This window comes from Rhamphochromis longiceps, linkage group LG17 (assembly GCF_057381845.1).
Source record: "Rhamphochromis longiceps isolate RC_006_pf linkage group LG17, R_longiceps_female_GT1.1, whole genome shotgun sequence".
Taxonomy (NCBI): domain Eukaryota; kingdom Metazoa; phylum Chordata; class Actinopteri; order Cichliformes; family Cichlidae; genus Rhamphochromis; species Rhamphochromis longiceps.
This window is the reverse complement of record NC_140573.1, coordinates 30093266-30114657: the sequence shown is the minus strand read 5'-3', so window position 1 is coordinate 30114657 and position 21392 is coordinate 30093266. Positions and strand designations below refer to the sequence as shown.

At 40.6% G+C, this 21392-nt stretch overlaps 1 protein-coding gene across 1 annotated transcript in view; it reads left to right on the top strand.

The window, feature by feature from the left end:
• The window catches only part of snd1 (staphylococcal nuclease and tudor domain containing 1), a 179761-nt gene that overhangs the window by 16350 nt on the left and 142019 nt on the right, over window positions 1–21392 (top strand). Inside the window, exons 10-11 of the mRNA XM_085386845.1 lie at window positions 2507–2611; window positions 13155–13256. Coding sequence (XP_085242971.1) covers window positions 2507–2611; window positions 13155–13256 — 207 coding nt within the window. The remainder of the gene's footprint in view (window positions 1–2506; window positions 2612–13154; window positions 13257–21392) is intronic.

The following is a 21392-nucleotide window of genomic DNA, read 5'->3' as shown; positions in this document are numbered from 1 at the left end:
ACCCTGGGTCAACACACCTGAATCACATGATTAGTTCATTACCAGGCCTCTGGAGAACTTCAAGACATGTTGAGGAGGTCGTTTAGCCACTTAAATCAGCTGTTTTGGATGAAGGACACATCTAAGGACACCGGCCCTCGAGGCCTGGAGTTCCCTACCCCTGCTGTTTAGTGTTTTTGTTTAACAGCATTGTGCAAATTAAGTGCTTGTCATATCTATGTGATATGCTTGTTATCCCTATATGCAGCTTTGATGGCATTTAAACCTTTATGTTAAACCATGGCATTTGGATCAAATCCACTGGTGTCCACATGGAACACAGTGCATTGGTGATGTGAGGCAAGTAATGACCAAGTCCTGGCTAAGCCCACATGTGGCCATGTGGTTAAAACCAACTGAATAAACGTGAGAGTCAACCAGCACTTTCCCCGATAGTAGCCAAGATTCTCCTTGCGCTATGACTGATCTTGACCACTGCAGATGTCATGTCATTACTAGGCAGAGGGTGGCAGTAGATCCCCACCGTTCGAGTAGCAGAATAGACCAGTGAGTCATGCTGCCAGCCTGTTTGTCTCTTCTGCCTGCTCGCTCAACCCTCGTGGCAGCTAACTTTCCAAAGAGTTTTTGCTCTATTTTTCGATCTATTCTCCATCTTTTCCGCTGTCTCTGTTCCTGTGATATTTGCTGTGAGATTACACTCTATCTCCCTGGCTCGCTCCAGCTTTCTGTTCGTCTATCTTGGTGTGTGTTGATCTGTCCTCCTTCGCCTCGCTCCTCTCACCTCCTCCAGCTGATAATTAGCCAGTAAATGCTGAGCCATTTTTATTCTGCTCCCGCCACGTTCTCTCTCTTGCACTTTATTTACTTGGGCAGGCCACAAAATGACCTTGTTACAGTGTGAATGCATGTAGGCTGGTATGTGTGCGCGCGTCTATGTGCACGCACGCGTCCCCTCGCACTTACTCATTACACCTCTCCCCTTCTCCGTCTCTCTCCCTCCTGCTCCCTAAGTCTCTGTATCTCTCCCACTCAGCTCAGTGATTAGTGTATGATGTATTTTGGCTGCTTTTGCAGGCAGCCTATTTAGCATGTGGGCTGGTCTAATTTCTGTTCTCTGGTGGCAAAATGCAACGGCAGTCTGATTTGTTTTTATGGAATAATGAATCTCCCAATGAGCCTAATATACCTGGATTTGTGTCTGCAGTATCGACATAAAGTTTCAACTTTTTCTCAGTTTTTGGTTGGTTTGTTTTTCTACCACAGCTGCAGCCACACAAACACCCACGCAGTCCAAATTGTGGTTGATACATCGCTCAGACCTGCATCTCTCATTTTGAGGACTTTTGTGCCCGGCCTACATATGAACTCCACTTTGAGTGATGATGAGGCCATTTAATGCATGTGTGGGTGGCTACATGTGTAGGGCGATTGATTTCTCAGTCTGTTGCAAGTGGCCTACTTAAAGGCTCTGGGTTTGGATGCCTTCTCCGTCTAAATCACATTATACCCTCAATCTGTCTTCCAACTAAAGTGAGCACATTGGACGCCACATATATAGACTGTGCTGTGTTAGAAATATTTGCTTCACCCTTCATTTTTAATGACTTGACATGAGTACACATTTCTCTGAGATTCATAATTTATCATCTATGTCAGTAGATTTCAGATTTCCCTCTGAAGTTCTGAGTGCTTTTGTGATGTTCTGTCATTGGGAAGAAATGCTGTAGTTCTAAGCTATCACTTTTGAACATCCACACATACTTCGGAACTGTACTTCCCTAAACTCCCATTGGAACAGAGAGAAATAACATTTAAATGCCAGACATAAATTAGTCTGTGTATTTAGTTACACTTCTAAAGGTCTGCAGAACAAAATGCTGCCAGCCAGTAGTCGAGTAGACAACTGCGTAATGCTCTGCCAGTCTATCTTAAACACGATGTTTGTGGTTTAGAGCTTTTTTTCCACACGCACTCTTGTCTCCCTCCTCTACCCTCCCTCCTTGCCTGCTGTCAATCCCCCAGATTGCAGAACGTCCTCGCTCTGTCCTCCAAACCTAGCTGGCCTACTGGGATGCCTTAGCTTGCTAACTTACTCATTCACTCAAGGATCGCTCTTTCTTACCTCCCTCTTGTTGCCTCCTGCTCATGACAGCACACAGTGTGCTCTGTCACTCTCTCTCTGCCTTTGAACAGATCTCTTCCTCTCCATTTATCCTTTACCTGCTCCTTCACTTCCCATCTTTCTGTCAGTCTATCTGCTTACTCACTCAACAAAATGCAATGCCATTCTTTTTCTTACTCCAGCACCCCCACTGCCCTGCACATAGGTTTGTAATTACCCCAAGGTTTTAAGTTTTTGGACCCTTAAATTGATTTCTAATTGAGTTTCATGTTCTTATTTTTGTGCTGTATGCTCACCTAATCACATTCCCGAAGTTTTTTTTTTTTTTGGGTGGTTGTTTTTATTTTAATCGTTCCCGCTCCTCTGTTCTTCTATTCCTTGTAGGTGATGCAGGTGGTCAACGCTGACGCCATGGTAGTCAAGCTCAACTCTGGCGAATACAAGACCATCCACCTGTCCAGCATTCGGCCCCCAAGGAATGAGGGAGAGGTACAAAAAAAAAAAATCTATCTGCTTTTAAAGTTTGCACAGCTTTGCTTGCAATGAGGAGCTACTTGAAATTGAAGGAGTGAGTGAATGTAGTTGAATGAGTGAGAGCTTTGTGGTCAGCCAGCATCTGGTGTCAAGGTATTTTCCACCTAAGCTTAGTTACTTAAAAGCTGCACAACTATAAATATCTGTCCGCCTCTTTGTGTTCTCGTGGCCTCTCTTCTTTTCTTGCACGTCAGTCTAAATTCTTTCCAAAAGACTGTGGATTTAAGTCTGACCACTTGGTGGCGCCCCTGCAGTTGGGGCATAAGCAGATACAGTGAAACAGTAGTACACACCCAGTGGTTGCAGCACTGCAGAGAGTGAGGCAGATCGATTTTTTTTTCTTTTTTCTTTTTCCCCTTCCACACTCGCTTTCCTCAGAATCACTTCAAGACTGAAAACACACAAGTACATGCTTACACACGTATACTTGGGGACACCTGGGAAAAATACTAATTGATACAATATATGGTGTCCTTAAAAGACGAAACAAAACAAAGACTGCAATGACCTGGAGTCTGTTGTGCTCGATGTCTCTCATTCCTTACCTCCTGAGCACTCATCAGGGAAATTAGTGTTGGAGATGAAATCTTTTGCATTACTGTGCAACAAAAACATGCATTGCTTATATTTCCAGGTGACTGACGTGCATTTATTTTTGAGAAAGAACCAATCAAAGCATTTTATTTGACTGCGCTTACTTATCACAGGTTTGACCATCGTGCTTTCAGTCAGCACACCGTTTCGTGTCATATCCTTTTATATAAGCTTGTATTACATTTTCCTCCTCTAAAGGTACGAGGCAAAGGGGGTGTGGCGCTTTTGTCTAGGCAGCGGTTGTAAAAGTCAGCTTACAGACTATCTGCAATAACCCTTTTGTTTTTCTTCTGTTTTGGTTGTTTTGGTTTTTATTGACTCCCTCTTTGTGCATTCTGTCTGTTTTATGGCGTGTGCTTTCCTGTCTTTTCCCTTTTTATTGTCTTCTAAGTTTGGTTTTTATTCTCTGTCCTCGTCCTATTCTCGCAACTCGCTCTCTCTCCCCACCCCTGGCATTGTTGGTGCCTCCCATCATTAAGACACTAGTACTTTGTGTCTTCCCTCCCTCCCGTCTTCCTTCTGCTCTCTTCTCCCTCTTCTCCACAGTCACTTTCTGCTGTCCTTTCCCTCCGGGTGTGCTCAGTGTGGTCAGATTGTTGACCTGTGCCGTTGCCCTTCGTGTGTATTTATTCTCCTTAGTTATCTGTGGTTGTAACAAGCTTGTGGGCAAAAGCTTCTCCATTTTGTCTCTCTCCTCTTCTCTCGTTTCCTGCATTACACAGCATTTGCTCCTAACTTTTCTCAGTGTCTCTCTTTACTCTTGTCTGTCGCTCTTTTTTTCCTCTTTTTTTGCCTGCACCAGATGCTTCAACAGTATGTGTTTTGTGCTTCATTACACTGTCGTATGTTACAGGGAGCCTGGGAGAGTGAGCCCAGATGTGAACGTTTGTGTGCATTGTATTGGTGTTACATCGGCACAGTGCTGTATTGCTTTTATCGCACTTCATGCATGTTTAATTGTGTGGTTGTGTGTCAGATTATTGTGCAAATACCCATATTCATCAAAATTTGTTTGGTTTGGGTCTTGCCTCACTGAGCTACTAGAGTGAAATTTGTAGCAGGCTGGATAAAATTTGACTGAGTATAATGTACTAGCTCAGAGTACTTGTTATTACCCATTAGATTATTGTCTCCTGTTGTTTATAGAAGGATTATATAATAACACAATAATTACACTTAAACTTAGTCTTCCTAATCTAAACAATAAAGTAAGAACTACCTAAAAATTCCTTTCCATGTTAAAAACATGGAGATTTTTTTTTAATTGAATTGTATATGTCAGAGTTGTTTTGTCACACACGAAGCCGTCTATGTGGAAAAGTCGGACCATATTCTCAGTTTTGATGTTGTTGCATGTAAACTGCTGCTATGTTTTAGTTTTAAATGAGGGTAGTTTGCGGTGCAGCTGCTGGTGTCATTTGTTAGGTTGTTATTTCTGTCTGTGAGCTAAAGAGCTGCCTGCATGTCTCTAATGCTGTTGACTTAGCTTTGAATGTTGTCGCTATGGCAGCAATACAGAGTTTTGATAGGTTTGCAGAGACTTTGATGAGCCCTTTGACTTTAAGGTAGAATATAGCAAGTAAGGGAAAAAAATGCCTGTGCATGCAATAGGGAATTTTATGTCCTGTCTCATTTGCAAACTGGCCCCTGTGTCTGACCACTAAATTAGGCAAGTAAGCTGTTATCTTAAGTGAGCAGGAGAACTTAATTTCATGCCCTGTCCACACACCTTTACAGACGCAGATGTAGCAGTTCCCCTTCACTTATTAGAAGCCATTCTGGACATTGTAATTTTACATTCATTACTGTTGCTTGAATGATTTAGAAAGCCCCAAAAATACTGTTTGACACCTCAGAATACCGGTGCTCATCTGTATTCTCAAGCTCATAGCTAAAAGTTGCCAGGAGGATGGATCCACACTGAAAAAGCCTAATTTTGTCAACTTCTTACCTGTGGAGGTGATTCTTAGCTTTAGATTTGTAAAGGGAGACGTCAGGGCAGGTATGTCTCAATCAGGTCCACGCACACTGACATCATGTTGGCTAACATCACCAGTGAACTGTCTTCTTGCTTACAGTGCAGCAGGCAGTCATAAAGACATTGCCACAGTTTGAGGTGCAGCTTCAAAACACACACACAAACAGACATGCTTGGTTAAGCTGCATTAGCCTATGTCAGGAAACATCTTGGAAATTGGCGTCAGAGTGTCTGCAAACTGATTATAATAAGAAGTGATATATATGGCTGTGTTAGCACTGCAGTCTGCAAGCTTCAAGGAAACAAACTCAGCAGTTACACTCATACATTGTAACTTAAATGTCACATTATTCATTACTATATAATGTTGACATGATATTGTATCTAAACCGACGAGTAGGATATTTGCTTATAGGTTCTTTAGATTTATTACAGTCGTTCTCAAATCGTGACCATGGCCTATATTTACCTGGCAGAACAATTCATTGTGAGTGAACATGCTTTAAATTTAGCTTGCTTTTCATTACTTTGATGTTGTTTTTCTTCTTAAGTACTTACGATGTCATCCCATATTACCAAACTAAAAATTTTTTGAAGAGATTTACTATTAGATTCAAGCGTGCTTGGCCCAGCCCGAGTTTTCACATTTTTCTTCCTTAGGAACTCTTGTGTGATTTTTGGCAGTGTGCTTTGGATCGTTATTATGCTGGAATATTTCTCTTCAGCCAAGCTTCTGGAGACCGAGAGTCATCTCATCACCCAGTTTTTCACTATATCCACAGGCATTCATCCCACCATTTTTAAATGTAATTTCCCTAGCACCTTTTGCACTTCTGCAGCCTCTTGTCATCACGATCCCATCTCCAAGCTCTCCATGTTCAGATCAGACTATGATAAAAGTCATGCTACCAATTGTTATCGGCTTCTTTTCATGTTCTTATTTTACTGTTGATGTCATCCAAAGAGATTTGCACCTTTGAGTGCAAAGAATCTTTTGGAGCTAGATTGTGCAGGCATTTTTCTGCTGGTCATTTTAGATAAGTGAGAATATTCAAAGGTTAGTATATAACCATGTCTATGCAGATGGCATGATGGGAAATTGTGTTTAAATGATCAGTTTTCTTCTCTTTTTTTTCAGTGCTCACAGATACACTTTAGTTGCATTCACTTACTACTTTGCGACCTGTATTTTCACTGTAGTCATTCTGAAATGTTTGTTTTTGATTTCTCATAACAGGAAATCTGCAACAACTTAGAAATAATACAGTTATTAAGAGGTGATACGGTTTGAATCATTTGGCATTTAAGTGATGTTGCACAGGGATGTGCTTGTTTTTGTCGTTCATACACCGTATGAGTGTTGTGTTCTGTAGAGGTCTGTCGGGATTGTGTCGTGCCAGTTGTCATTATTATCTTTGTCTGTCTGGATGTGTATGTGCCCTGTTGAACTTGGTATTCTGCAACAATGCCATTTATGTTTGTGTGTCAGGTTGTGTGTACTTTATTGGAGTATGGAGACCAGATGCGATGTACCAGTGCACTGATGAACTGTGACAGTTCCTGCCAAGTCCCTCTCCTCCTCCCATCTTCTGTGGGTCGCTTTAGTGTCCTAATGCCACATCTCCCCCTGTCCTCTCTGATGACTATGCTAATTGTGCTCAGACTGACAGATTAGTTGACCAATGGCGTCTGTTTGCAGAAAAAAATAGGATACAGAGTTCCTCACTTGTTTTTTTCTTCTTCTTTTCTTTCTTTGTTTGATTTTGGTTCCTTTCCTCCCCAGTGTTATTTTGAGCTTGGGAGTTGGAGTCAGCTTTTTCTTCTCTCTATTTTCCTCTCTCCTTTCTCTTTCCTTTTTTTGGCTTTCTTTCTCCATTTCCTTTCATGTGCAGTAGGACAAACCCAGTGTAAACACGAGTGGGGAGATACGTCTGTACCACAGAGTGACTCACTGTTACGCCCACTCACTCACACTCATTGTGTTTGGATGTGTTTGTGTGTTTCTGCTTCGATGATACGTGCATCAAGTCTCAAATGTTTGCGTATGCGTGTCTCTTTGTTCATTTTAATGTATCTGTGTGCTTATGCAGTTTAAGTAGGGTTAAGGACGGTGTTGACGGAGCACAGAGAGCAGTTAACTCACTGTTCTTATACTGTATACAGCAGCATGATGAATATGGCTCTTACATACAGCTCTCCCTACTTGTCCAACCTCTCCGCAGTTCACCTCAGCCAGATTGTTCAAACCTGTGGTGAAACCGCCATATTTACCAAAGTGCTAATCACTGTGGCTTGTTTCTCTAAAAATTCAGTACATGCAAAACATGTGGGCAGAATATGACCTTTGAAGTACTTGGAAGTCACAGTTATAGTCAGAGTTATTTGACGTACTATTTTTGAACAATACTTAGAAGGCAGAGTGGTTTACCACTGATTGACATGACAATGACAGTCAGAATGTCGAGGTCTTTAAAAAAAAAAGTTACAGTTGTTAAACTAATTACCAATTGTAGCATAATGATTGTTCAATAAAAAAAAGACACAATTTCAAAGGAAGCTTGAGAATTCAATTAATTATTCAAAGTGTATGTGGAGATGAGGCCTATATGGGAGTGTTTGTTGATTTTCATTGGTTTTCCAGAACCGCACATAATTTTTGAAAATTAGATACAGATTCTTTAAAAAAAGTCATGCTCGTACAGATTTTGTAAAGAATTACAGAGATACAGCTGTATAATTACCAAATCTTTCAGCATAAAGGCTCATTTGCTGTTGGCTGTGTTTTTGTGTTCGACACTTTATCTTCTCCCACTCGGCTCATTGTTTTGGTTTCCTCCCTCTCTCCCTCCTCCTGACTTCTGTCCTCATCCTCAAAATCTTGTGTCAAGCAGTGTGTGCGCTCGGAGCGTGCCTAAAAGCCTAGCAAGAAATGCTTTGACCTCAAGATTGGTAGCATGATGACAAGGGAGGAGGGTCACCCCACCCGTGATTCACTTATGCGCCACTGGCTGGGTGAGGCACACCGGGAACTGCTAGTACCCTTCTTCTCTTTTATTATTTATTTAATTATTTATTTATTTTGCTTTTCCTACTTTTTAGATGTCTGTACTTTAAAAGTAGAGGCTTAGCTTCCTTTTGTTTCTGTGTGAGCACAAGAGGGGGCGATATTTAAAAAGCTGCATTAGAAGATTATCTGAAAGATGTAGGTTAAAGTACTGATTTGCACCTCTTGAACAGGATTTGTTTAGATAAGAGTCATTTATAAGCTTTGTGGGGCTTTCTCTTTGAGATAGGTGCAGTGTTATCTGGCGCTGAACTTTTCGAAGTTGAATGACTTTGGCTTTATTGGCTTAAAAAAAAAAGTGGAAAAAAGACATGGAGAGCTCCAGCTACTCAGTCTGTCCATCACTCTGTCCGTCTGCAGGGCAAGTTCGACCGTCTGCTTCAGAAGCTTTTTTTTTTTTTTTTTTTTAAACAAAAGCACATTAAGTTGCAGTGTAGCTCTCTTATTCAGGCAGCAAGTGTGATGATTTAAGTTGTTAAGTTGCAGTTGGTGTTTGACATTCTTATTAATAGCAGAACAATCTGAACATGGGCTGAAACCTGTCCCAGTATATTTACCCGTGTGGTAGCAGCTAATCATGAGTCGAGAGGCTGTTTGTTTTGGTGGCTCTGCGGGTAATTTCACTGTGAAATACAGGTTTGTTTGTTGTGTCTGTTGTGAAATCAATTCAAGTCGGTTTAGCAATGACTTATTCATATCCTGCATGAATTTTGGATTGTACACTATAACGAGCAATAATTTTTCTTTCTCTCTCTCTCTCTCTCTTTTTTTTTTGTAGTGCTATCTCTCCACCCCAGCCTACCTCAGCAATTTATTGTTTATGCATGCATATTTTAGTAATGTTAATGGGCATACAATATTAAATGCTGACTGTTTGTCTAAGCCTCCCTGTGCAGTGCTTAATAAAAAAAACAGTGCCCATCTTGTCTGGGACACACATGCAAACCCCCAAAAACTAAGCCCCAGAGATCACGTACAAAAGATTTTTAAAACAGCGATCTGAAAACAAACTAAATAATCCCTCCCACATAAGAGAACCCGTAAACAAAATTGAAGTGCTGTCAAGAGCCTGCCAAACCAACAGGCGGCGATATAATCTAAACCCTAAAGCCATGTTGGCCAATCAGAAGCCTGTCAACATGTCAACGCTGCAGAGTTTCTGATTATCTTAACCCCGGAAGGAGTTATCCAAAAGGTCTGTTTTCAGTGACCTAAAATTGTTTTGGCGTGTGGAAGAAAGGCCAAAATGCAGGGGAGGGGAAAAAGAGAAACAATGGTGTTATAAAAACACACAAAACCCAGAAAAAAAACCAAGTGTTCATGAAGAAAGGGCCCCAAGCCCAATACTGTACACTTCCCCCAACACCAAAGCCAAGCATCACAAAGTGTGACATGCTCCTGAGTCATGATTTCACCCCAGAAGCTGCAGATGCTCCCAGCACGAGCATCCACACATTTGCAGCCCAGTACTCTGCAGCCCTGTGACACTGTACAAGTCAGCCAGAGCCATGCCTCTGCAATCGTCAGACACGATTCCTGAGCTGTAGCGGGTAATTTAGAATGAAGGGAATTTACCCCAAATAGAACAAAACTCCCCCCGAGGACACTGAGAGCAAACTGTTCTTAGTGGGTTATGGCTGAGACAAAGCAGTGACACTCTCCTCTCTCTGCAACCTTCCTGCAGCTGCATAATAGCGGTTTATGGTAGAGTCTGACCAGTAGTGGACTTTTGAGGCCAATACAGTATTTATGGGGAATAAAAACAGTACTGTGTAGATGCCACCACTGTCTACATATTGCACTTTCAATATATGGGATATTGAAAATACATTTTGTGAACTTTTATTAAAGCAACTTTACCCACTAAGGCAGTGCTTCATTCCACACCACTTTATTTTCAGTTGACAGCTGAATGTGCTGTGGGCAGCACTGAGAATGTTATAAACATTGGTGTAGTAGCTGCTCGATTGGAAAATCTATGAGATCACGCATTTTCCAAATTAATCTGGGAATGACAGCTGGGATGGGCTCTGGCCCAGTTGGATAAGTGGGAGAAAGATGGATGGATATACTTTTTTTTTTTTTTTAATAGTTAAGCATCGTCTTCTGTGAATAACTGCATAAATGATTAAATAAATGTTTCTGTATTTGAGTTGTATTTATGAAGACACCTGTATCTCTGTAGCCTGCTATTGTTATCATTTGAATATCAAATGATAATATTAGATTGTTTGGGTGTGGGTGATGTCGGTTTCTCCACTCCAAAGTTGAAGACTTGTACTCATCAAGGCAAATAGCTTTATGTTATGCTTGTTTGGCAGGGAGAGACATTTATTTTGAAAATCTTTGAATTGCGCTAAAATTGTCCACAAAGTTGTTAGGCCTTGTTGTGCAGCATAGCACAAGTTAGACTGCAGTAACGTTGGACCGCACTGATAATACTGGGCAGTTGTTGCAGTCATTAGGCATTAGCGCTTCCTTGTCTCACTAAAGCCCTGGCTGTTTTTGTTTAAGAAATAGCTTTCCCCTTCAATTTCTCGCTTAGCATGGTGGTGACAAGAATACTATCAGCCAAGGTGAGTTTTAAGGCAAGGTTAAAGTTGTCCAGTGGATAATGCCGGACATGGGCATTGGTTTGGAGAATGATTGCCTGTGTGTTCTTCACTACCGCCTGTTTGTGGTTTTTTTTTTTAGTTGTAACATTTCCTCTGATTGTCTCATCTTCTTGTTTTCCGACTCTTTCACCTTTCCACATTCCACTCAGTCTAGCTCTGTTCCCCGTAGACGTTCTAAAAGATGCAGGAGAAGTACCTTTTGTCCTCTTGGTCTACTTCTTCAGTCCTTGTGCCTAATTGGCATAGAGTGCTGACATTTACACTCTTGGCCCTCAGTGACATGGCTACCTTTACACCGTGAAACAGCTTATTAGTTAGAAATGAGTCTTCCTCCTTTCTCACTCTTCTCAAGCCCATTCTTTGCTCTTCTCCATTGAAGTTATCTTGTTGTTTTGTATCCGTCTCTATCAGAATCCCAGTGTAAACACCATTATCTTGGAACTGTCTTAATGTTGAGTTAATGTGGCGTGATATGACATTAAGGAAAATATGCTCCAAATGATTTATTTCACCCCAGCAACGTCAGTCATTCTCATCCCCAGAAGTTGGATGACTGTGTCTGCAGCTCAGGCACTAAATGCAGGAGGCTTGGCTGGCAATGGTCCTAAGAGGCCCCATTATCCCAGTGCAACTGACTTGGTAGGGATGAAATTCCCAGGCGATTTGCCCCGACTGACACAAAATGAAAGACATTGGCTCCTGTCTGAGTGGTAAAGGGATTTCCACTTGGAATACTTGAGATTAGCCCTGAAGTTTGATCCTGCACAGACTCCACTAGTGAAAGTAGAAGGGAAGGAAGCAACAAATATTGAAATTCCATTATGGTTAAAGAAAGGCTATTTGAAGGTAGATTAGGTTATTCCCATTATGTGCCAGGGCAGTTGAGCGTATTTCTTTTGAGGACGTTTTGATTTTTTTCTTCCTTTTCACCAGTAAAGTTTGCCCCACCCTCTAACAAGACTAGTTTTAAACACCGTAATGCCTTAGTGCCATAGGCATGCACGCATTCTCATACATCCTTTGCTCCCCATGTGTCTCATTCCACATCCATCTGCCCAGCTGTGTGCCACACCTGGCAGCTCGGAACAACTGGAGAGTCATTAAAAATGAATGAACCCCATTGAAGACAGACGGAAATGAGGAATTAATCCAAGCCTGTGTGCTCATTTGAAGGAGACTCAGTTCTGTTTGTATGACAGATAATGATGGCGCTCATAGAAGAGCGTGGGAGGGGCAGGGGTGGCGAGCACACTGGTATTGTCATTCATAGCCTCCTTTCTCCTGTTAGTGTCTGTCGTACTTTCCCACTGCATCATTGTCATTTTGTGCATTCAGTTTTTTCCCTCTTCTTTTTCTCATACCCTCACAAAAACTACACCTGTCACTCTGCGTTTGTGCGTCCGTTTCTATTACACACGTGCATTTATTCACTCTGGGAGCAACACAAAACCTCAGCCTCCTTTGAAAATGCAAATGGGTTCTATTTGTGGCCGGCTGCTGTCACAGAGTGGGCGATCGTGTTGAGGGAAGTTTTTGTCTGCAGCTGTGTGTGTAAGTGTGTTTGCAAGAATTGGGCTCCATTGGTCAAAATATCTTTGTGTGAATGCGCAAATGATTAAAAGACCACCTTATTAGAATACTTTTTTTATCTGAGTAAAAAGCATGTGGTCATTGTTTTGATAGGGTTTGAAGAATCAGTATTTCTAAAGTGTAATAAACAAAAAACAAATATTCTGAACATTCATTTACCTTTAAAAAGGTGCGAATAATGTTTTATTTTTAACAAGTAACAGGTGTTTTTACCTGTGGTGCCCAAACTTTTGCAAGTTCGTGTAAATGAAAATGTTCCAGCTCACCTCTGAACATGTTTCTCTTTGTCTTGGTACTTTCGTGTCTTTTTACTTTGATAACGCTACATTTGATTATTTCTTTGTGTAATGTGTCAGCACTGAAAGTAGCAGATGCTTTTGTCAAGAGGAAGATGTGCAACACTCTTAATTTTTCCATTAGTTCCGGGGACTGTAATGGAAAGTGAAAAAGAGACAAATAAGTTGACCTTGTGGAAAAAATGTTTTCTCTCTGTCTGTATGCTTGAGATCAGAGTTGGTGCATGTTCTTTTATGAGAGGTTGTAGAAAGTGCAATATGAATAACTTTCTCCTTCCCCATCCTTCTTTCTCTTTTCATTTTCTCCTGTCCTCCCCTCATCTTGATCCTGACCTCCTTCATCACTTATCAATCTCTTCAGGAGAAGAACAAGGACAAAGACAAACGCTTCCGCCCGCTCTATGACATCCCCTACATGTTTGAGGCCCGGGAGTTCCTCAGGAAGAAGCTCATTGGTAAAAAGGTAAGAACCACTGAGAGTCACACAAACACACCTGCATTCACCAGTTTTGCCTTGTGTATGTGTGTGTGTGTGTGTGAGATATTGTGTGAATCAAAATGAATACCTCTTATCAGCTTTAAGAAATTAAACAATAGTTGTAATGTAGCTGCTCCAACACCCTTTCCCTCCCAGTGGTATCCAAATACATTTCAAGTTAGATAGCTATTTCTCTCAATCTCTTAGTGTGAATACCAAATACTCCTGGTAGATAAGATAAGATAAGATAAGATAACTCTTTATTGTCATTGCACAGTCATACATAGTACAGTAGTACAATGAAATTGGAAAAACTGTCCTACGTCGGCACTACATATAACACAACACGACACGATATGACACATCACAACGTAACAAACAACACAACACAGTATATTAACTTAGTATAAAAAAGAAGAATAAGTGTATGTGTATTGCACACTGTTATTATTGCACATTAATTATTATTGCACCTTGTTATAAATATAAATATTATTGTTATCGTTTTAAACCTTGTTACCTCCCCCTAAAAAGTCCAGGGAGGTATCCAGTCAGGTCAGCTATTTACATTGATCAGGGCTATTGCCCTAGGGCTTGGTGTTGCTCCATTTAAACAAGCAATGTTGATTTCCCCCTCTTGTGTCTATTGATCCACCGGGTCTGTACACCCTGGGGGAGGGAGCTGGGGCTGCTATGATTTACACACATCTGACCCAGCAGAAACCAGCAGTGAACTGAAGAGCACTCCAGAGAACGCACCATCGCTTGAGCATTTTATCTAGTTTATTAAAGTGAAATTGAGCTGATAAATGAAAGATGGTTTTGTGAATCTTACCAAAATGACATTTTTATCCGTCTCATACGTACAGGTTAGTTTTTGGAGAAGGGTCCCCTAAGTAAAACCGTGTAATTAGATCTATGAAGCGTAATATACCTGCTCAAGACTCCACGCAACACCCAAAACCTTCCAGTGAATGAAGAGGTTTATTCAAAGTACCTATCAAGAAAGAAAGAAAGCGTATTAAATGGAGATATTGCCAGCCTCAGAACTGACAAACAAATGAATGCTTGAGGTTCAAATGGCACACGGGCGCTTTTAATAATGATGAAAGGGAAGATGTTGGATTTAATTATCAGTCTATCGATAAATAGCGACTGAGCGGGGAGCTAATAAACGTCTGTAAGACTTAATTAATTCTAACCGGGACACATTCAGACTAATTCACAGCAATTCAGAGTACCAGCGACATCAACTGCGATCCTAAGGCATCTGATTTTTCTTTCTTTTTTTTCTTTTTTTTTGTCGGCTCGTCTCAGTTAGAGTCAACACGGCTCTGCTGCGCCCCAGCACAAGCTGCTATTTTGGGGTGTTACCCTACTTTTCAGGTGATCTGCCAGCAACATCGAAGCACGTTCAGACGGGTAGAGTCAGGCGATATTAGTGATGCAGTTATGCAGTTAGAGGTCATCAAGAAAAAAAAAAGACTTTTATTGTTCCCTGGGCAGCTTTAAATGTTGTTGATTAAAGTCATTAACTTAATATGGCTTAAGAATCTGTGTAGCGCATCTTTTAACTTTTTCAAAATAAAGAACTAATTCATCTGCCCTTTTTTTTCACTCTGTCACATTTAATTTTCACAAACTTAATGAAAAGCAAACATTTGTGAACATGTACAGGGCTTGCCGGGACATCCTCTTAGGTGTGGTTAAGGACTTTTGTGCTGGTCTCCTCTCAACTCCTTTGTATAAAGCTTATACTTTACTCTTTTAGACACACAAGTCCATCTCAATTAATGAATTAAACACCATAAAGATGGCAGTTATTGTCTTGGACACTCTCAGGAACCAGATTATGACTTTTTTAAAAATGCAAATAATTAAATGACATTATTCATACATCAAATTCCACAAACAATTGCATTGAACTTATCAATTTTGGAAGCTTGAGCATATTTCTGAATGAGCTTTACTACAGCTGCGCCTCAGAGGACTTGTATAAAGAGGTGTATAGTAGACTCCAAGCGGAGCTGTATTTACATCAACTTTACACGCGAAGTTTGCATGCCAGCAATTTGCTTGTGGAACTCTAACTTTCTTCTCTGGCGATGATTAGTTTTTTTTTTGTTTTTTTTTATTGGACGCATGAGCCACATTCTTCATTTTCACCATGATGAAATGCAAATAAAATGATTCCAAGAATAGCACAAAAAAGTTCTTATGTGTAGACAGAGAAGATTGAAATTGTGTTGCAACATAAATAACATTTCAGAGATTTTCAGTGCTTCAGTCTGTTTGACCATTGCGACGTCATGGTTACCATATCAGGAGACGGAATAGTGATTTGATTATTAAACTCAAGAAGCAAAGACCAGAAGGGTGAGGGATTAGATAAAGCGTGGAAACAAGGATGACCAAAGAATCATTCATCTTCCTAATTGCCGATTTCTTTAGACATTAATGTCACTAACAAATGCAGTTCTTTTCAGGACTTGCATTTTACATTTAACCAAAAATCTGTGACCTGGATGTCCTTCACAGTCCATCCTAATTCCTTCATGATTCAGATTCACAGCCCTTCTCGCATCTGCCTTTTTTACTTATGTAATTAAAACACTAGGTTAGTTTTATGTCTTTATGCTAAATGATTGGTCTGTAAGATTGGAATTGTTCTCCATTTTTGCCTTTTAGTGTATAACTCTGCATCTTTCATATGTACGCTACACCTACATTGTTTTCATTGTGCTACAGTGGCAATTTTCCCACCTCCAGTGGCAGTAATGCATGGAGAGAAGGCGGCAGACCCAGAGCTTTTGTCCATTGCCTGAGCCAAATAATGGTTTATGTTTTCCCATAAAGATAAGTTTAAAACTTGTCAGATGCACAGGGGCCATATAATAATAGGGCCATGATGGAAAAGATTGCAGAAATTTACATGGAAATGCAGTTGCGAGCACAGATTGATGGAAACTGTCATTATGCGCAATCACCCTGACAAAATGACTTCCCCAGATAGAAGTTAACTCATAAATTCAATACTGTTTTGCAATTGACTTCCAAAATTTTGGAGCTTAGACCTCAACAAATCCATCCGTTGTGTGCTTTGTGAAGTCTCAGCATGTATTTCCAGTGGTACGAGAATGTACCAAACAATTGTAGCGATTTAATGGGGCCAAACTACAACAGCCTTACAATAAATGGAGCCAACATGTCACCCACACCTTCATACTTGTTCAACTGAGTTAAAAAATAAAATAAAAAATGGCAGTGCAGGCTGATAAACACAAAAACACGCACCCACTCAAAGCCAAAAGCCAATAGAGTTACTTTTGGCATTCCGTGTGAGAGTGAGATTCATATCTCTGTCCCAGCCTCTCATCACAGTCATTTTAATCATACTCATTAATGTTTTTTTTTTTTTTTTTTTTTTTTTTTTAATGACAGAAAATTCAGCCGTAAGCCGGCTTCTGCGACTGAAGTGCGAATAATGATCGCGCTGTTTATTTGTGGTGTTTGTGTTTGGAAAGATGAGCGTGCGGGTAGGGGGAATAAAAAGATGTGACAGTGTTGTGATAAATATGCACGTGTCATGTTGACTATAAAGGCTTGTCTGTAGGGCGTGTCTACCAAACAGTGGCTCATGTGTTTATGGTGCATGGACATGCATATAGATGATGTCACAATACATATACACTTAATTTAGAGCTTATGACGTATATGTAAACATGCATCAGAACCCTCACTCGTGCGCTGTAGCCTTTAACTGTTTAGTCATGCAAGTACAAATGGCATGCAACTCAGAACATGTGACATTACTCATATCAGTCTGCACTGTCTTTATACTAAGTTTGATTTCACGGTGTTTCTTGCTTAGACCCACGGGTGTTTCAAAAGTCAACTCAGCTAAAGCCTTACTGTTTCTCTCTAAGCCTCTGGCAAATCGCTATTTTGTAGTATTTATCGCAGAGGAAAGTACGCATGATTGTGTGTGCGTCAAAAGGAGTTAGTGTCTTAAGTGTGTTGACTATGCATGTTTTCACAGGATTGAATCACTGGCTCTGTTTGCCCAGTGTATTCAAATGAATCCTGGCTGATCCAATCACATGTACACAGCTCTAAATGCAGGTGGAAGCACCGCTTCACGTTGAAAGATTTGATCACTCAAGGTATAGCTGGAAGTGGTGGCCATTAAGGATCTGTTTGTCTGCATGCAAAATCAACCTTGACCACTTAATCAGTGCTATAATATGTGCAGGGCGCAAAGAACTCCCACAGAACATTTAATACCCGAGGCAAATTACCATCTCTCTTGCTACAGTATCATCCAATAGCTTTCGCTACATGGCATTTCTCTTAAGATCTGCCCTCGTGCTTCCCTTCTCTGTTAAGTTGAAGATCATTTCAAAGAGTTAACTTCATAGAAAGTGCAGTTAAGTGACATATTCTTAGTTAGCGTATTGTCTGTCTTGTCTTAATGTTGGTTTATGTTGGTTTATAATGGAGCACTGTAACAAAAAAATAATTTCCCCCAGCTTGAAATCTGTGGCAGTTTGCAAACATATAGTGCCAGATTAGCTTGTACATTGTGACTAATGCTAGCAGTACTAACACCAGTAGCCTTGTTTCTTAGCAGGTGCAGAATGTGGTTACGCATTGCTGCAGCTGAGTGGTTGAATATCTGCTGACATAGCCTACATAAAAGCTTTTACTTCTATATTAGAGTACTGAAGAGATTCAGAGACCAGGGTAGACAACTGCCATCGTGCCTTAATAAAATATATAATAAATTGGATAAATATGCTAAAATGGATGTATGGAGTATGAATAATTACTTTAACCGACTTATATTTCCGTTGCCTAGACAACTAATCATGCACGTCCCTACTCTGAAGACATCCCTTTATGACTTTGACTGCATGTTTTTCATACTGCTGAATGAATTTAGAACTGTATATATAGCATATGCCACCATATTCCTCACCATTTGATTAGTATTGACGTTAGATTCCCCCAAGTATGTACTTATAGGCTCTTTGAAGTGAGTTAGGTTTAAGTGGAGAGCTCTAGCCCATTTGCCAGCACTACAGCTTCCTCTCTCCTCACTAGTGAATCAATAACAGAGCAACTCTGGAATGTTGCCTTCCTCCTGTTTCTTTATTGTTCCAAAGACACAAGGTTAAACCGTTTGTCACATTGTATCATTTTTAGAAATAGTTACTCAGCCGTACCTGACTTTTGAAGGAACAAGAGTTGTTCTTTACCTGCTGTGTTGAACCCCCCAAAAATGATGATGGGGGAATATTTTTGAGCACAAATCCAACCCACGAGGCTTTAATGTTAATCCATGTTACCCTGGCCTACTTGTGGTGTCAAGTTGGATGCAGGTATGCAAGTGTGCAGATGCATGCTGCGATCCAGCAAGGAGAGGAGTTTAGTCGACCCACTTATTGTCATCCTGTCTCAGAACAATGAGCTCCAAGGAGACAGATTTGGAGCAGACTCCAAGACCACAGTTTCCCTTGAAATTTTGCTCGAGAAAGCCCCACTTTTATCCTGTCTTCCTTTTGCTTTCTGACACAAATGCAGACAAAGATTTGACCTCAATATTGTTGGGGGGTAAATTGGAAGTTCCTGCTTCATGTCTTCCCTGAAAGAAGCAGAGGATGTGATTCCCTCTAACTGCAGATCTGTCAGATAACAGTAGGTGTATTTCAGCATCATCTCGAACAGGTGTTGACCAACGCTAATGGTCCCTTCCAGTCACAAGGTTGAACTATCATATCGACCTCTGCTTCTCCTTTAAGCCCAAGAGCGCAATACATTACGGGAATTGGAAAACAAGCAGATTTCCCTGTGACTAAACCTGCTAGAACGTGACTAAGCATTAACCAGCAGTCTCAGTGTGCTCAGCTCAATACCCTAATGCCAGCGCTCTGGTTTAGGAGAATAAAGCTATATTAAATGCTTTTTTCCCCCCTTCTTTCTGTTAAACCCCTATTCCTCATCTCTATAAGGCGAGCGTGGGGCTTTTGATCTTTTATAAAGCATATCTAATATCCATATTCAAAAGACTGCTTTTTTCCCTTCTTTTTTTTTTTGCCCAAGCAGAGGCTATAACTCTCTGAGGCAAAAATGAATTGGTTCAATACCTTTTGAGCAGCTCCTGCAACTAGACATTTTTGAGTTTCATATTGACACATGCTAATTTCCTTTAATTTTAATCATGTTTACATTAAGACTTTGAAACTAAAACTTGATGATTTTTGTTTTTTAAATGTGACAAATAGTAGAAGGTGTTGGAATTTTTCAGTAACTCCTTCTATCTCATATCCAAGAACTTCTTCTGAGCTATCCCTTTATGGTAGGCTATAAATACACTAAGGCATTTTCTTTTTCTCCTTTCTTGATGTCACTCTACGTCTTTCTGACTGACTGTCTTGGTCTTTCTCATTTATATCGCCACCCCCATTGAAATGGCAGTGCTTGCATGGTGACATAATCCCAAAAAGCTTGATGTGGCTAACTTTATAAGTAGTGCTTCTTGTGCGCCTGGGTCTCAGCCTCAGCAGAAAAAAAGTAGAATGGAAATGTTGCATTAAGCCACTTATCAGGGTTGAGCACATTCGGATAATCCTGCGTGCTCAAAGTGGCTCCTGTTATGCAGCTGATTGTGTAGTACTGTTAGCGACAGAGTTTCCCCCTCTTATTGGTGTGCACATCAGTGTGTGAATGAATTGAGAATGTTGTGTGTGTGTGTGTGTGTGTGTGTGCGCGCGCGCGCAATGTGGTATTTGATGCAGTGTGTGTGAGTGAATGTGAAAGTTGGTTTGGGAAAAGCTTGAGGTATGTGTGTTCAAGCAGACGCAAAGCAGGTAGTCAAAGCGTCATCAGGTCCCATGGCTGAAAACCCAGATGGGGCTCCCTCTTCCTCTTCCTTTACTCCCCCCTCGTCCTCTCTGTATTGTGCTGTCCCAGTATTTTCTTTCTTTCTTTTTTTTCAGCACAGCTCACTTCATTAAATGATAGCCAGCTGTGATTATAGCCTGCTAAAACACAGCAGCAACCTAAGCAACTCTCTTGCACACAAACGGTTGTTCACTCACCCACACAGTCTCCCTTCTCTTACAGTACCTTCATACCTCATTTTTTTCCGTATTGCACTAATTTTCTTAATTATCCCTCTTTCTTTCTCCTCCATTTTTTCTCTTCGAAGCTTAAAAATGTCCAGTCTTTTATATACGATAGTCTCTTGTGTGTTGCCAACATCCAGGTGCAGGTGAGGCTGTTCTAACACCTGTGTGTATTCCTGCATGTCGAACAACCCCACACCCACCACTTTCTTTTTTTTTATCACCTTGGTATGCATGCTGCAACAACTGAACTGTGAAATTTCCACTAAAAGCTTTAGCACTGTTAAATGCAGTCTTTGATTACAAATGAATCTTTACAAGTTTTTAAGTGTGTATTTGTTGCCATGTCCATTTTAAATAGTTGCAAAAAGAACAAGCTGTGAGGAGCTGGGTAGATAGACCGTGCAAGCAACGACATGTTTTTTTTCTTTTCTTTTCTTTTTTTAGCTAGAGCAAAAATTAATCACCTACATGCTATTGGGATAAGCTGCCTGTCACTGTGCTCCTGTCTGGAAACCCCATCATGCAGAACCCATACTGGGCTTCTCACAACATGGTACCTTTCCCATATCACAGCTTAGCATAAGTTATCTGTAATAGCCTTTCACTTAAGACCATCGCAAATGGAGCTCATTCTAGGAAGCTCGACAACCCCACAGTCACGAGCCTGTCATTATGTTGCGTTATTGGCAAAGGTTGTTTGCACTGAATGCTAATTCGACTTAGTCTTCATGCATCCGTGCCGGTAACAGTCATGGCATAAGGCATTATTTTTTATTATTTGCACAAAGATCCATTTGGGCAGATGAAATCATTAGATTCAGGTATTTAAGGTTAAGTTCACTGAGCTGGTCAAAACTTACCAATTCATATGCTTATGATAGATAATAGGATGAAATGATAAATCCTATGTCCTTAAAATCAATAAAATGTCTTAAATTCACTTGGATATGAGTCTTGAATATTTTAGTCATGACCCCACAAGATTTTACAG